The sequence below is a fragment of the Vulpes lagopus genome, chromosome 9, assembly GCF_018345385.1.
Source record: "Vulpes lagopus strain Blue_001 chromosome 9, ASM1834538v1, whole genome shotgun sequence".
NCBI lineage: Eukaryota > Metazoa > Chordata > Mammalia > Carnivora > Canidae > Vulpes > Vulpes lagopus.
The window spans coordinates 15,642,544-15,657,508 of NC_054832.1; the positions used below are offsets into that span (position 1 = coordinate 15,642,544).

A 14,965-nucleotide genomic window follows, 5' to 3' on the forward strand; every position below is an offset into this window, starting at 1 on the left:
TGGCTTTAAGTTAATGACATGAGGGTTTTTTTTTTTCTATATTAACTCAGTTAATGTTTAATCAGTTAATATCTCTATTCTTATTCTGACATTCAATGTATTATAGTCTTAATCTGACTCTCAGTTATAGTAATTGAGTCTATACTGTGACGTAAAGTCTGGTTTCTAAGGATTGAATTATAACATTTTCCTCCAAGAAAATGGGACAGTTTCAGATTTGACTACAGAATCCTGTAGCTGCTTGCCCTTAAATGGGAAACCTTATTAAAGATATAATTGGCTTTGATTTAAAAATATTTCTTCTGGTAGTGTATATTTCTGTATTTAGATCACTTTTTACAATCATGGAATATAGGTAGTAAAAGACTAAGTCAGGCATGATTTCTTTTCAAGAGATTAAAATATGCAATTAATAATAATTTATTAATTTAATTTACAAATTAATAATTTATAACTGGAAGTTATAAATTTAGTACATATATCAAGCCCATCATTTTGAAAATACTCGTATTGATCAACTGTTAAGCTGGCTGAAAATAAGTTTTGTTTTTTTCTAGAGAACACTAATAAAAAGGCTGGTATTTATGGCAAACTAGACACACATTTCCCTTTCAAACCTGTCCTAAAATCATTCTAAAGTAAAATCCTACATATTAAAAATGGAAAACCAGTAAGAACGAAGAAACAAGACTGGACTTTCTGTAATAGACAACTTAGACTAAAGGGCCCCAGAGGAGACGGTAGCAAAATTTAGCAGGCAAAATCTCAGAGAGGCTTTGGGTTTTAGAATTAGTGATAAATAGGACCAAATTGTGACTGAAGGCCTTCTAGAGAAAGATATATATCACTCCTTATAGTGGTTGCCTTGCAGCAAGCATTTCTATTCAAAGAGAAAAATCCTTTCTCAAGAAAATGGAATAAACCTAACTGTAAGAGCCAAGACCTGGAATTCTTATGCTGATCCCAGAGGAAAGCCTTTAGAGAAGCAAAAGCCTCGCAGCTCCCTCCCTTTTCATTCTTAAATGAAATTACAGATCTGTATGCCCATTCCTGGCCTATCCCACAAGGAACTTACCCACTCAGAGAACTGGCAGTAAAACAGTCTTCTGTTTTCACAGAAGCAGAGGGAACACAACCCTGGCAACTCAAGTTTTCTTACACTGGCAACTCAAGTCTTCTTAAGTATAAATTGGTAATTAAGGACCACCAGATAAATGAGATGAACCAACAGAAGGAAAAAGACCAAGATAAGCAGAAAAGTTAACACCAGAGGAAACAATTTAGGGAAAAGAACATTAAAAGAGACCTGATATAGTAAAGGTTAATAAGATGTTAAGTTCATAAAATATGAACAGACTATTACAAGAAAAAGAACATAAAACTAACAGAGTTCCTTAATGATTAGAAATGAATGTCTGTATTAATACCACCATTGGAGAAAGTGAGGGAATCAACACATTCAACAAGATACATATTTTTGCCCTCTACCAACTACCATTGGGTACCTAATAGTAGACATAGGAACTTTTTATACGAGTATTCTAGCTGATAGAATTCTATCAGCATTCTGCAGATTCTGGTGAATTAAGAGGCCTAAGCACTGGGCATCCATGGCTGCCTCCTATCAGAAAATTAAAGTCTTGCCAAAGAAGGAAAAAATCCAACCTGAATCTGGTCAGGATTCTAGATGGTACTCTAGATACCCTGTGAGAAATAGAGGACAGAATTTTTCTTCATGTTGATAAGACCAGGGAATATAGTGGAGTAGGAGGATCCGACTTCCTCCCACAGACACAGTCAGATAACAATTGCAAGTAACGCAACTCATTTCAGAAAATGACCTGAGTAGCAGAACAGCTCTTCCACACTACAAAGTAAAAGCCACACTGAGAAGGGTGAGGAGGAGCAGAGACATGGTGGGGAGCCACAAGTGTGGAGTGGTAACTCACAACCAGGAGCGATATCACAGGTGTAGAGGTCCTCCATGAGGAGCAAGGGGATCAAGCCCCCGCATCAGGTGTCTCCTGCACCTCAATGGCCCTGGGGATCTGCACCAGGAAGACAAGTCCCTGTAACAGCTGGCTCTGATAACCAGCAGGGCTTTACTCCAGCAGAGCCAGGGTGCTTGAAGAAACTGTGACTCTACTCTTAAAGGGCCAGCACACTATATCACTCCAACGTCCTGCAGAGAGGCAGCAGTTTGAAAAGTGTCAGGGGTATACAGGAAGGAGATTTATTGGCTAATTTTAGAGTGTGTGCTGGAGGGGCAGGGATTTGTTGAAAATTTCTCCAGGACTAGGAGTGCTAGCAGGTGCCATCTTTTGCTTTCTCAAGCCTCACTGGCCTGGTGCTCACAAGGGCCAATTCTGACACTGTCCAACCATCTTGATAGCACAGCTCACTCTGCCCTGGCATTCCCTGTTGGACCCACCTCACCCAACCTGCCAGATCAGGCAGGTGTCCTTCCAAAATGGCTCCTGCCCAGCACACCCAGTAGTCACCTTGTGTGGGACTGGTGAACCCACAAAGCAGCTACTTCTCTACCAGATCTCCTGGGCAGCTCCAGCTAGGAACATGTCCTAGTCCCACCCCGCATCCCTGCAGTGACTTCAAGAAGGCTTTGCAGCCAACTGGGCTTGGGACCATGCTCATGGATTGGAAGTCCTGCCTACCAGCACACCCACGGCAGTTGCAACACAGTTACAACAGGAGGGCATAGACAGTCCACATTGGACACATCCCTGGTGACCATGGGGTATTATGCTACTTAGCCCCACAGAACACCTTTTACACAAGGCCACCACATACAAGGCCAGGAGATGTAAGTGATGTAATACAAAGAAAAAAATACAGACAAAATGAAAAGACAGAGGAATTTATTCCATGTGAAAGAACAGGACAAAATCCCACAAAAGAACTAAACAAAACCAAGACAATCTAAATTATGAGTCCAAAGTAACAATCATAAAGATGCTCAGTGAACTTGAAAGGAGTAGATGAAATCAGTAAAAGAAAATATAAAAAGAACCAATTAGAGATAAAGAATACAATAACTGAAGTGAAAAATAACGGAGGATACAGCAGAACAGATCAGTGACCTGGGTGATGGTGTAGTAGAAACCATCTAAGCTGAAAAGGAATTTTTTAAAATGAAGTTAAGAAACCTCTAGGACAGCATCAGTTGCACTAATACATTATAGGAGTCGCAGAAGGAGAAGCGAGGGGCAGAAAATCTGAAGAAACAGCTGAAAATTTTCCTAACCTGGGGAAAAATATGTGTCCAGGAAACACACACAGCCCCAAACAAGATGAAGTCCACACCAAAGCATGTAATCACAAAAAGGTTAAAAATTAAAGAGTCTTTAAAGCAGTAAGAGAAAAGCAACTAATTACATACTAGGGAAACCCCTTTAATGCTATCAGCTGATTTTTTTAGCTAAAACTTTGCAGCCAGAAGGCAGTAGTGTGATACATTCAAAGTGCTGGAAGGAAAAAGCCTATAACCAAGAATACTATGCCTTGCAAGGTTATCGTTTAGAATTCACAGAGAGAGAGGGTTTCTCAGACATAACTTCAGAGTTCATCACCACTAAAGTGTTTTTTACAAGAAATGTTACATGTACTTTTTTAAAAAAATATTTTATTTATTCATGAGAGAGACAGAGGTAGAGACATAGGCAGAGGGAGAAGCAGGCTCCCTGAGGGGAGCCCGATGTGGGACCCTATCCCTTAACTCCAGGATCAAGCCCTAATCTGAAAGCAGAGCTCAACCACTGAGCCATTCAGGAATCCCCTTAAACATACTTCTTTAAGCAGATTTAAAAAAAAAAAAAAAAGGCTAACTAGGGGTGCCTGGGTGACTCAGTTGGCTAGATGTCTGCCTTCAGCTCAGGTAATGGTCCCACGGTCCTGGGATTGAGCCCCACGTTGGGCAGGAGCCTGCTTCTCCCATCTCCCTGCTCGTGCTCACTGTCATTCTCTTTCTCTCTCAAATAAGTAAATAAAAATGTTTTAAAAAAGGAAAGGTTGATTAGAAGAAATTCATAAAATATTTCTCTGGTAAAAGCAAACATAGTAAAGATAGAACAATCACTGGTAAAACTAGTATGAAGGTCAAAAAACAGTAAAATCAATTATCTCTAACAATTACACAAAAAGATATAAAATATGACACTATATACATAAACTTGAAAAGGAGGGAATAAAAAGGTAGTCCTTTCAGAATATGTTCAAACAGGGATCCCTGGGTGGCGCAGCGGTTTGGCGCCTGCCTTTGGCCCAGGGCGCGATCCTGGAGACCCGGGATCGAATCCCGCATCGGGCTCCCGGTGCATGGAGCCTGCTTCTCCCTCTGCCTATGTCTCTGCCTCTCTCTGTTTCTCTCTCTGTGACTATCATAAATAAATAAAATTAAAAAAAAAAAAGAATATGTTCAAACATTAACATCAACTGAAAATAGATTGCTATATACGTAGAATGTTGTAGATGTACCTCATGGTAACCACAAACTGAAAACCTGTAATAGATACACAAAAACTAAAGAGAAAGAAATCTAAGCATGACACTAAAGAAAGCCATCAAACCAGAGGGAGGAGAACAAGAGAAAAAAGAACTACAAAAACAACTAGAAAACAATTAACAAAATGGTAATAAGCATATACCTACCAATAATTACATTAAACCTTAATAGATTAAATACTCCAGTCAAAAAGCATAAGATGATTGGATTAAAAAAAAACAAAACTTTTATATGCTGGTACAAGAGACTTATTTCAGGCCTAAAGACACACAGACTGAAAGTGAAAGGAGGAAAATGATATTCCATGTAAACAGAAGCAGCAGCAACCACAAAAAGCTACAGTAACAATACTTAAATGATACAGTCTTTGTTTTAAAGTATATTGGAGGGGATCCCTGCGTGGCTCGGAGGTTGGGTAGATGTCTGCCTTGGGCCCAGGGCGTCATCTTGGAAACCCGGGATTGAGTCCCACGTTGGGCTCCCTGCTTGGAGCCTGCTTCTCCCTCCGCCTGTGTCTCTGCCTCTCTGCGTGTCTCTCATGAATAGATAAATAGAATATTTTAAAAAAATAAATAAAAAAATATTGTAATAAGACAAGGGCATTGCATAATGATAAAGGGGTCCAACAAGAGGATATAACAGTTGTAAATATCTACACCCAACATAACATCTAAATAAAGCAATTTATTAACAGACATTAAAGGGAGATATTGATAGTTGAATCAATTATATATTATATATATATCAAATATAGTGGAGGATTTTAACACCCCACTTGCATCAATGAATAGACTATTCAAACAGAAATGCAATAAGGAAATGGATTTTGTTTTTTTTTTTTGTTTTTTTTTTTTGTTTTTTTTAGGAAATGGATTTTGAATGACATATTAGACCAGATGCACTTGATATACAGAACACTACATCTAAAAACAATAGATTCAATGGCACATGAAACATTCTGTTCTCCAGGACAGCTCACATGTGAGGCCACCAAACAAGTCTCTGTAAACATAAGAAAACTGAAATCCGATCAAGCATCTTTTTTTTTTTTTTTAAGATTTTATTTATTTATGATAGACAGAGAGAGAGAGAGAGAGACAGAGACACAGGCAGAGGGAGAGGCAGGCTCCATGCCAGGAGCCTGATGTGGGACTCGATCCCGGGGATCCAGGATCGCACCCTGGGCCAAAGACAGGCACCAAACCGCTGAACCACCCAGGGATCCCCTCTTTTCTGACTATAACAGTATGAAACTAGCAATCAATTACAGAGAGATGCCTGGCTGGCTTAGTCAGTGGAGCATGTGACTCGATCTCAGAATTGTGAGTTCAAGTGTAGAGATTACTTAAAAAAATAAAATCTTTTTAAAAAATCAATTACAGTAAAAACACTGAAAAAAACAACATGGAGGCTAAACACTGAAGAACCAGTGGATTGAGGAAATAAAAAAAAAAAAACCTTGAGACAAATGAAAACACAACAGTTCAAAATATTTAGAATGTAGCAAAAGCAGTTCTAAAAGGAAAGTTTGGAGCAATACAGGCCTACCTCAAGAAACAAAAATATTAATCTAACCTTACACCTAAAGAAGCCAGAAAAAGAACAAAGTCAAGAATTAGAAGGCAGATAATAAAGAACAGAACAGAAATAAGTGAAATACAGACATGAGAAATGAGAAAAAACAAATAACTAATGAAACTAGAGCTGGTTCTTTAAAAAAATAAGCAAAATAGATAAACCTATATAGCCACTTACTAAAAAAAACAAAAGACTCAAAATCAGAAATGAAGAGAAATAACACCACAAAATACCACGGACTATAAGAGACTACTATGAAAAATTATACACCAATAAATTGAACAACCTAGAAGAAATGGATAAATTCCTAGGAAAACACAATCTTCCAAGAAAGAATCAGGAAGAAACAAAATATTTGAACAGACTGATCACTAGTAATGAAATTGAACTGGTGATTAAAAAAAAAAAAAAGTCTGGAAGCAGATGGCTTTATAGGTGAATTCTACCAAATATTTAAAGAAGTGTTAATACCTCTTCTCCCCAAGCTACTCAAAAAAATTGAAGAGGAAGGAATGCTTCCAAAATTCTATGAAACCAGAACCAGGCAAAGGCACTACAAAATAGAAAATTTACAGGGAAGTATCCCGCATAAACATATAAAGCATTTCTCAACAAAGTATCCTCAAACTGAATTCAACAATCCATTAAAATAAGGATCATTCACTATGACCAAATGGGACTTGTTCCAGGCATGCAAAAATGGTTATGTCTGCAAATTGAACCAGCACACTAACAAAATGAAAGATAAAAATCTCTCAGTAGATGCAGAAAAAGCATTCAACATCAACTCATGATAGAAACTCTCAACATGGGATCCCTGGGTGGTGCAGCGGTTTGGCGCCTGCCTTTGGCCCAGGGCACGATCCTGGAGACCCGGGATCGAATCCCACATCGGGCTCCCGGTGCGTGGAGCCTGCTTCTCCCTCTGCCTATGTCTCTGCCTCTCTCTCTTTCTCTCTCTGTGACTATCATAAATAAATAAATATTAAAAAAAAAAAAAAAAGAAACTCTCAACATATTAAGTGGGTATTGAGGGAACATACCTCAATATAATAAAGACTATATATGACAAACCCACAGCTAACATCATCATCAGTGGTGAAAAGCTGAAAGAGATGTCCACTCTTGCCACTTATATTCAACATAGTACTGGAAATCCTAGCCACAGCAATCAGATAAGAAAAAAGGCACCCAGATTGGCATGGAAGAAGTAAAACTGTCGTCATTTGCAGGTGACATTGTATTTTTAGAAAGCCCTAAAGACTCCATCATAAAACTGTTAGAATAAACGTATTCAGTAAAGCTGCGGAAAGTTAATATACAAAAATCAGGTAGGTCTCTAGTAAAATGAGCCAGCAGAAATTAAGAAAACAATCCCATTGACAACTGTGTCAAAAAGATAAAAATATCTAGTAATAAATGTAACCAAAGAAATTAAAGACCTATACTCTGAAAACTGTAAGATACTGATGAAAGAAACTCAACATGACACAAATAAATGTAAAGATATACCATGCTCATGGATTGGAAGAATATTGTTAAAATGTCCATTCATCCTAAAGCAATCCACAGATTCAATGCAATCCCTATCAAAACACCAATAGTATTTTCACAGAACTAAAATTCTAAAATGTGCATGGGACCACAGAACACCCTGAAGAGCAAGAGCAATCTTGAAAAACAAAGCTATAGTACTCAAAACAGTGTGGTACTGGCACAAGTATTTATGCAATCAAACCTTTCAATTTTAGAAGCTTGATTAAGCCTAAGCACTTAAAAATGGAATGTCAGAGTATGTGTTAACTAAGGAGGTCTAATTATAAATATTTTATTAAGTAGTCTTTAATGAAGTATCTCGTAGTTTCAAAAACCTCAGAATTTTTTTTACACAGTATCATCTGTATAATGGCTTAATTCTACAATACTTTTCAAATAAAGTAGACTCAGTGTGGAGCCTACTTATAAATGAGCAAAAAACAAACAAACAACAAAACAATGAACTCAGAATTATGGAGAACAAACTGGTGGCTCTTTTAAGGAAATTTAAGAGGTACAAACTCCAGTTACAAATTAGTCACGTGGCTGCAAAGTACAATATAGAGAATATAGTCAATAATACTGTAAGTTTGGTGACAGATGGTTACACTTATTGATGACCATTTTGTAATGTAAACTAATATCAAATCTCTGGTTTACACCTATAACTAATAGAATATTGTATGTCCACTATACTTCTATTAAAAAAACATCTGGGAACCTACCAAACTGTATGGTACTGACACAAAAACATACACAAAGATCAGTGGAACAGAATACAGAGCCCAGATACAAATCCAGGTGAACACAGGTGAACACAGATGAAATCAAGACTGGAAAACTCTTCAGGGCAAACAACTGGGTTTCTTCAACAAATTTGAAGTAGAAAAGAGATGCATAAAACCTTAATAGGTTAAGAGATTTAGAACACTGACCAGTTGCAAGGTGCACCCTTCATTTGGATCCTGAGTCAAACAAACTTAAGAATGTATGACATTGAGACAATTTGAATAGTGGATATATTATGATAAAAGAGTTGGGTTTTCTTAGACGTGATAATAGTATTGTGGTTCCATTTTAAAAAAAAAAAAACAACTCATGCTTAGAGATACATGCTGACATATTTTCTGAAATAAATGCTAAAGTGTTGAAACTATACATTTTAAATTTCCTTCAAAATAATATGGAAAGATTTGGGGTGAGTGGATAGGATAGTATAGGCCAGGAGTTGATAATAGATGGGGGCCAGGTAATGAATACATGGGGGTTCTGTATTCCAGTCTTACATACATTTTAATCTTTCCACAGTAAAAAGTTATATATATGCTAAAAATAAAGATGTAGCATAAAGACAGTATTTAATCATCACATTATATAGCAAGCCATCCTAAAACTCACTGGCATATTATAGGAAGCATTTTTTTCATACTCCTGGGTCTTTGGATCAGCTGGGGTTGACTGATAGAGGCAGATCTCTCTGCCACAGGCACATGTTGAATACAAATCTGAGCTGTGTTTTCATTCTGGGTGCCCAGGCTGAAATGGCAGTGGCTATTTAGAGCGTGCTACTCTCAGATCACAAAAGTGCCATCAAAAAAAAAAAAAAAAAAGTGCATTTCAAACCTTTGGCCATGTCATCTGGTCAAAGCAAGTCTTGAGGCCATGGCCAGAGTCAACCTTCTCCTCCTCCTTACTAAGAAACAATGGCAACGGTGCAGATACATTTCTATTAAAGGAAAGTGAAGAATTGGGACCAGTAATCCATCTAGTCTGTCTCAGGATCTGAAAATGAAAGTTAAGGAAATGAAAGTTAATTTCCCAGTAAAGGATGAAAGAAACAGGAGCTTAACAGACCATTTCAGGATTTATAAAACTAATACAAGTCCCAGAAAGAGAGGAGAGAAAAGGAGGAAATTTCTTTTTCCCAGAGTTGGGGGGAGGGGTCTAAACTGGAAGACCTCCTAAACGCACAAACACACACATCTATAAACTGGAAGGCTTCTAACTCCCCTAAATGAATGAAAAAAGCCTCTTGCCCAGACACATCAAGTTTCAGAATGTCAAGAGTAATGAAAGATCCTGTTTCCAGATGTGGGGAATAGGACATCTCCTAACTAGGTTTTCATTTTCATTCCTTGTTACATACTCATAGTTCTGTGATTGTGATTTTTATTCTTTGTGAAGGTTCTCTTGGCGATTAGTGAACATTACTTTCATTCCTTCCTGGCAGTATTTGGCCCATGAAAGAACTGGCCATACCTTTAAACTCAGCATTTTGAGCCTAGGTATGCAAATTACCCAGGGAAGCAAATTCTTTAAAAAGTTGTTTTACACAGAGTGAATCCAAAACTTTTGAGACAGCTGATAAACACAAAAAATTGTTTCCCCTTAAAGGTTGGGTATGGTTGGCATAGATTTTAATCTGGATTCTGTAAGGATAGAAATGTGTATACTGCTGTTATAGCCAACCAGTTTTGTTTGGAGATTTTAGGTTTTTAATCTGTTGTAGATAAATCTGTTAACATGAAAAAAACTTCATTAAATATATCTGTAAATTTTTTTTAAGCTCACTGAAAACTGAGGCCAATTTGGAAGTTCTGAAATCAATACCTAGTGAAAAATTAATGATTGAAACTGGTAAGTTTATGCTTTTAGAACTTTCATTTTCATATTAAACCATATCAAAAAAGAGCTAGACAAAGTAAAATTTTTAAAAATAGCTCACTCACCTTCAACAATTACGCTTTTCAGAAAACCTTTGGGGTTTTTTTTTATCAATTGATAGAAAGTATCTATGCAATCAGAGTTTTCAATTGTAGAAGTTAGATTAAGCCTAAGCACTTAAAAATGGGGGATATCTGAAAATGTGGTAACTAAGGAGGTTATAATCGTAAATATTTTATTAAACAAGTAGCCCTAACAAAGGAATCTGGGACCTTGGGGTTTCAGAAACTTCAGATTTTTTTTTATATAGTGTTGTCTTTGTAAGTTTAATTCTATAGTACTTTTCAAATAAAGTACAAGAATTTAAATCAAACTGGTTTAGTCAAGGAATTTTAGAAATTAACCAACTGCCTCTTAAAACAGGGTTAGAAACTTAAACATTTTACCTAACCCTGAAGTCAAGGCTTTACCTACATATATGGGCTTTTTTTAGTAAAGACTAAGTAAGCCATTCTGAACAAATCAGGTTTATTTCCTTGGAGAGTCATGAAAATGAAATTGATCTTATTAAAAGTACAATGCTTGTAAAATGTGTAAATTCTTATTAAAGAAAGAGGTAAGTGGGATCCCTGGGTGGCGCAGCGGTTTGGCGCCTGCCTTTGGCCCAGGGCGCGATACTGGAGACCTGGGATCGAATCCCACGTCGGGCTCCTGGTGCATGGAGCCTGCTTCTCCCTCTGCCTGTGTCTCTGCCTCTCTCTCTATCTCTCTGTGACTATCATAAATAAATAAAAATTAAAAAAAAATTAAAAAAAAAAAAAGAGGTAAGTGAATAACCCCAGTATTTAAAGCTACTGTTTCACATTTAGTAGAGGCAAATAGAGGCTTAATTGTTTTCAGGTTACAATCTGTATTTATTTTGGCTTTAAGGTGCCATACACCAATAGTAATTAGCAAAAAATATAATGAAAGTGAGTCTTAAAAAGCATTCACATTTTTTTAAATGCATTTAAAAATGTGTATAGTTCAAGATTTAATCTTATGCTTAAGATTTTGCTTTTTACCATTTTTAAAGCTGAATCATGACTTATACTTTATAATTTATATATTTTTGTTTGATAATGTTAAGAAAACAGTGATTTGAAAAGTAAACCTCTTAAGAAACTTCTTTGCTTAACTGTAGATGCACCTTGGTGTGGAGTGAAAAGTACACATGCTGGATCAAAATATATAAAAACTTCATTTCCTACCAAAAAGAAGTGGGAAAATGGGCACTGCGTAAAAGACAGGAATGAACCCTGCCATATAATGTAAGTATTTTGTTTTCATGGTCTTCAGAACATTAAAGTCAACCACCAAATGCCATTTAGAAAATGAACTTTAGGAACAAAATTGAAGTTGGGTGACATTCCAATGACGTTCCAGTCAAAAGCCACCATTTTAATGTAGTGATTTGAGAGGATCTGCACCGGGATTGCTCTAGGTCAGCTCCTCTTTTCCCATCATCTCAACCCCTCAACTCATAAGTGGTTTTATTACAGGAGTGAGAATGACCAAAATCAACTTCATGTGATTTTGGTCATTTGTCATTTTATAGGAAAGGGAGAAAAGATTCTCACGCAGCTCATGGTTGTCAGAATGCACTCTTAGCAGGATACCTTTTAGTGTTTTTAAATGATTTGACAACCTGAATAAACCTAAGAAGTAACACATTTCTTTCAGCTTCTGAACAAAATGGTCAAGTTTATAGAAAGAGTTTCTTTTTCTAACCCAAAAGGGGGTGGGGAACCAAGCAGTAATTCAGCATCATTTTTGGTTTATAGTATATAGCATGTGAAAGGAGGGGTTGTTTCCCCATCCAACTGTTAAGGAGCTATAGAGCTTATAATTTACAGGATAAGTTTGTATCATTTTAATAGGTACATCATCCAGTTTTTGTTTGCGTACGCAGATAATTTAAATCTAGGCTGTTAACAGTCAACTATGGCTTACCAGTTCAGGCAACTGAACTGTTACTTTTAGGTTGTAATAATTCCTTCCACGTGTATTTTTTAGTAGTTTTTAACAGATAACAGTATTAGGTAAACCAGATCTAAAATTCAGCAGGCAGAAAACTGAAGACTTATTCTATTAAAAAAAAAAATACTGGAAAGATTTTCCTTTACTAACATGCTGGTGTTGGCAAAGATTTTAAAACTGAATGTTTAAAGTCTCATAGGCTGAGGAAATTAAAATCTGGTTAGTAAAGAATCACAACTTTTATGAAATGTAGGTACTTGTAAATTCAGACAGAAGACAGAATCATTCTTTAGAGATTTAAAAGGACACTGGAGACAAGAAACTAGTATTTTTCTAGCAGCCAGCTTGGGGAAAATACTTGCCCACGGTGTATCCAAGTCAGCTTTCTATACTGCCTAGATGTTAAGTATGACGTAGCTGTTGACTTTAGTGACATATTTGCAAAACAAAATTCTAAGGTCTTCCGAATGCGGATTATTAAGAAGCAAGAAAACCTGAATCTCAACCGCAATCATGAACACCAGTTGGAAGGAGCTTGGAAAGCCAGCATTTACAAACTGAAAATTTTTAAACCACGCTTCAGAAACACACATGCCTCTAGTCTAATGCTAATTACTGATTCGTTCCCTACTTAGTCATTTTTATCAAACCCATCTATTTACAGTTTTATTTTTGTAGAGATCTTTCCTCCTTTTAGATTATAAATTTCTCGAAACACATTTTGAAGCTCCCGCATGTTAGGAAAGGTACAAGTTACCGGGGCTCCCGAGAAGAATCCAGCCAGTCTCTGCCCTGCACCCACCAGGCACTTTGGAGAAGACACCGGAGTCCGACCGGGACCCCTGCCCTCCCAGAGCAAACCAGCAGAGAGGATCATAGCACATAGCAGCCACCTCCCTTGAGGACAAATAGCTTAACGAAGGGGACACTTCAGCTGCTTATGGGGTACGGCTGGGCCTTATGCCAGACCAAGACAAACCTTGGGAGCAAAGGCAGACTGCGGAAGGGCTGACTGCTCTGGGCGCGGAACAGTGAGTTTACTGTGGCAGAAAGTAGGCTGCTCGGCTAAGTGAGAAGTCTAGGAAGGCCAGAGTGGTGAGGGCTCTTGTTTGCCAACCTTAGTGTTCAGATTTCATCAGACCCAAAGAATTTAAAGCAGGGAAGGGACAGTTTTGTTTTTTTTTAAAGTTGTATCAGTACAGAGAAAGGACTGAAAGGAAGATGAGTGGCAGGAATCATACTGATTGCACGCAGTATTATGCGGGTGAGTTCCAACTTAGTAGTAGTTAAGAGGAAAATTCTGTAGTTTACTAAGAAAATTGGGTCTTTAATGTCAATTTAAATGTTAATACATTTGCTTTTAGCACATTTTGAATCAGTTAACAAAAATTTAGTCTATATTAAGAAAGGCTTTTGCATTACAATTATGTAATTGTAAAAAAAAAGTTCCAGTTAATCTCTAATTTCTTGAGGTGTTCATATTTAAGAAACCTATACCAGGGACAAAAAACTTGAACCTTTCTATGTTTAAATTGGATTTTAGAACTTTCTAACTCATATATAAACACATTATATATAGTATTGCTAGAGAACACTACTGCTAATTATTATTCTGCACAGAAACTGAAAGATCTGACACCTGGGCTAGTCTGGCTCTTATAAGGAAAAAGTACAGGAAAAGAAAGCATCTGCCTCCCCCCGAAGACCATACATTGTTCCAGTAACTTCTAAGTTCCTTTGCTTTCATTGTGCTGGTGATGATGCAGCAATTTCTTGCAGCTTCTGGGACTAATTCTCTTAGCAGTGGCTTTCAAACTTCGCTATACCCATAATACCACATACCTTGTGACTCAGCACACATGTACACATATAAAAGCCAACCAGAAATGAAACCTTAGTTCCCTTTACTAAGTGCAATGTACTTTTTTCCTTTTCTTACAATTTTTGAAAGCTCATCATGACCCACTAATGAATGCATAATGACCCACAGTTTAAAAGAACTCTTCATTTTCATTGAATTAGTTCCATTAGTTGTGGTTGACATAATATGGACTGGTTTTTTAATTATTTGAACCTTGACCTTGGCTCTAGTTATATGCAAGACTGCCCCAGAAATTTGTGTCAAATTACTCTACTTTAAATATAATAAACTTTTCTGTTGAGAGTGCTGAAAACTTTATACCTGTTAAGCTTATTATGTTAAAAGTGCTAGTAACAATAGTTTCCTTTATATGGAACCTTTAAAACAGAGCATGTACTTGGAAATTTAACCTGGATCCATTTTGTTTTGTTTCCTTTTAGTCAAATACTGGAGATAATGTCAGCAGTAAGAGAGCAGGATCCACTGGAATTAGCCAATACACTATATAACAACACCATTAAAATATTTTTTTCCTGACATGTAATTGATATGTTCTTTCCATTTCCCATCATGTATGTAAAATTTCATAGTAAAACATAAAGAATAAATAAAGGAATTCTCTGGACGTTGTCTGAAGAGGTATTATTCCATATTACTGCACACCATCCCCCTCAGTTTTAATCCATAGACCAGAATTTTGGTATCAATTAACAATGAAAACACCCAAATATTTTGTAATCTCTTCCCAAAAGTCTGAAAGGACAATTTTATGTCAACACTGCAAATAG

At 36.8% G+C, this 14,965-nt stretch overlaps 1 protein-coding gene across 10 annotated transcripts in view; it reads left to right on the forward strand.

Moving 5' to 3' along the window:
* TATDN1 (TatD DNase domain containing 1) overlaps positions 1–14,965 on the forward strand; it is a 65,182-nt gene that overhangs the window by 38,050 nt on the left and 12,167 nt on the right. For 7 of the 10 annotated variants that reach the window (XM_041768952.1, XM_041768949.1, XM_041768951.1 and 4 more), the window contains 3 exons: positions 10,200–10,270; positions 11,481–11,607; positions 14,618–14,802. In XM_041768952.1, coding sequence (XP_041624886.1) covers positions 10,200–10,270; positions 11,481–11,607; positions 14,618–14,714 — 295 coding nt within the window. In that variant the 3' untranslated portion in view covers positions 14,715–14,802. The other 3 variants (XM_041768946.1, XM_041768947.1, XM_041768948.1) reach the window with 3 other exon arrangements.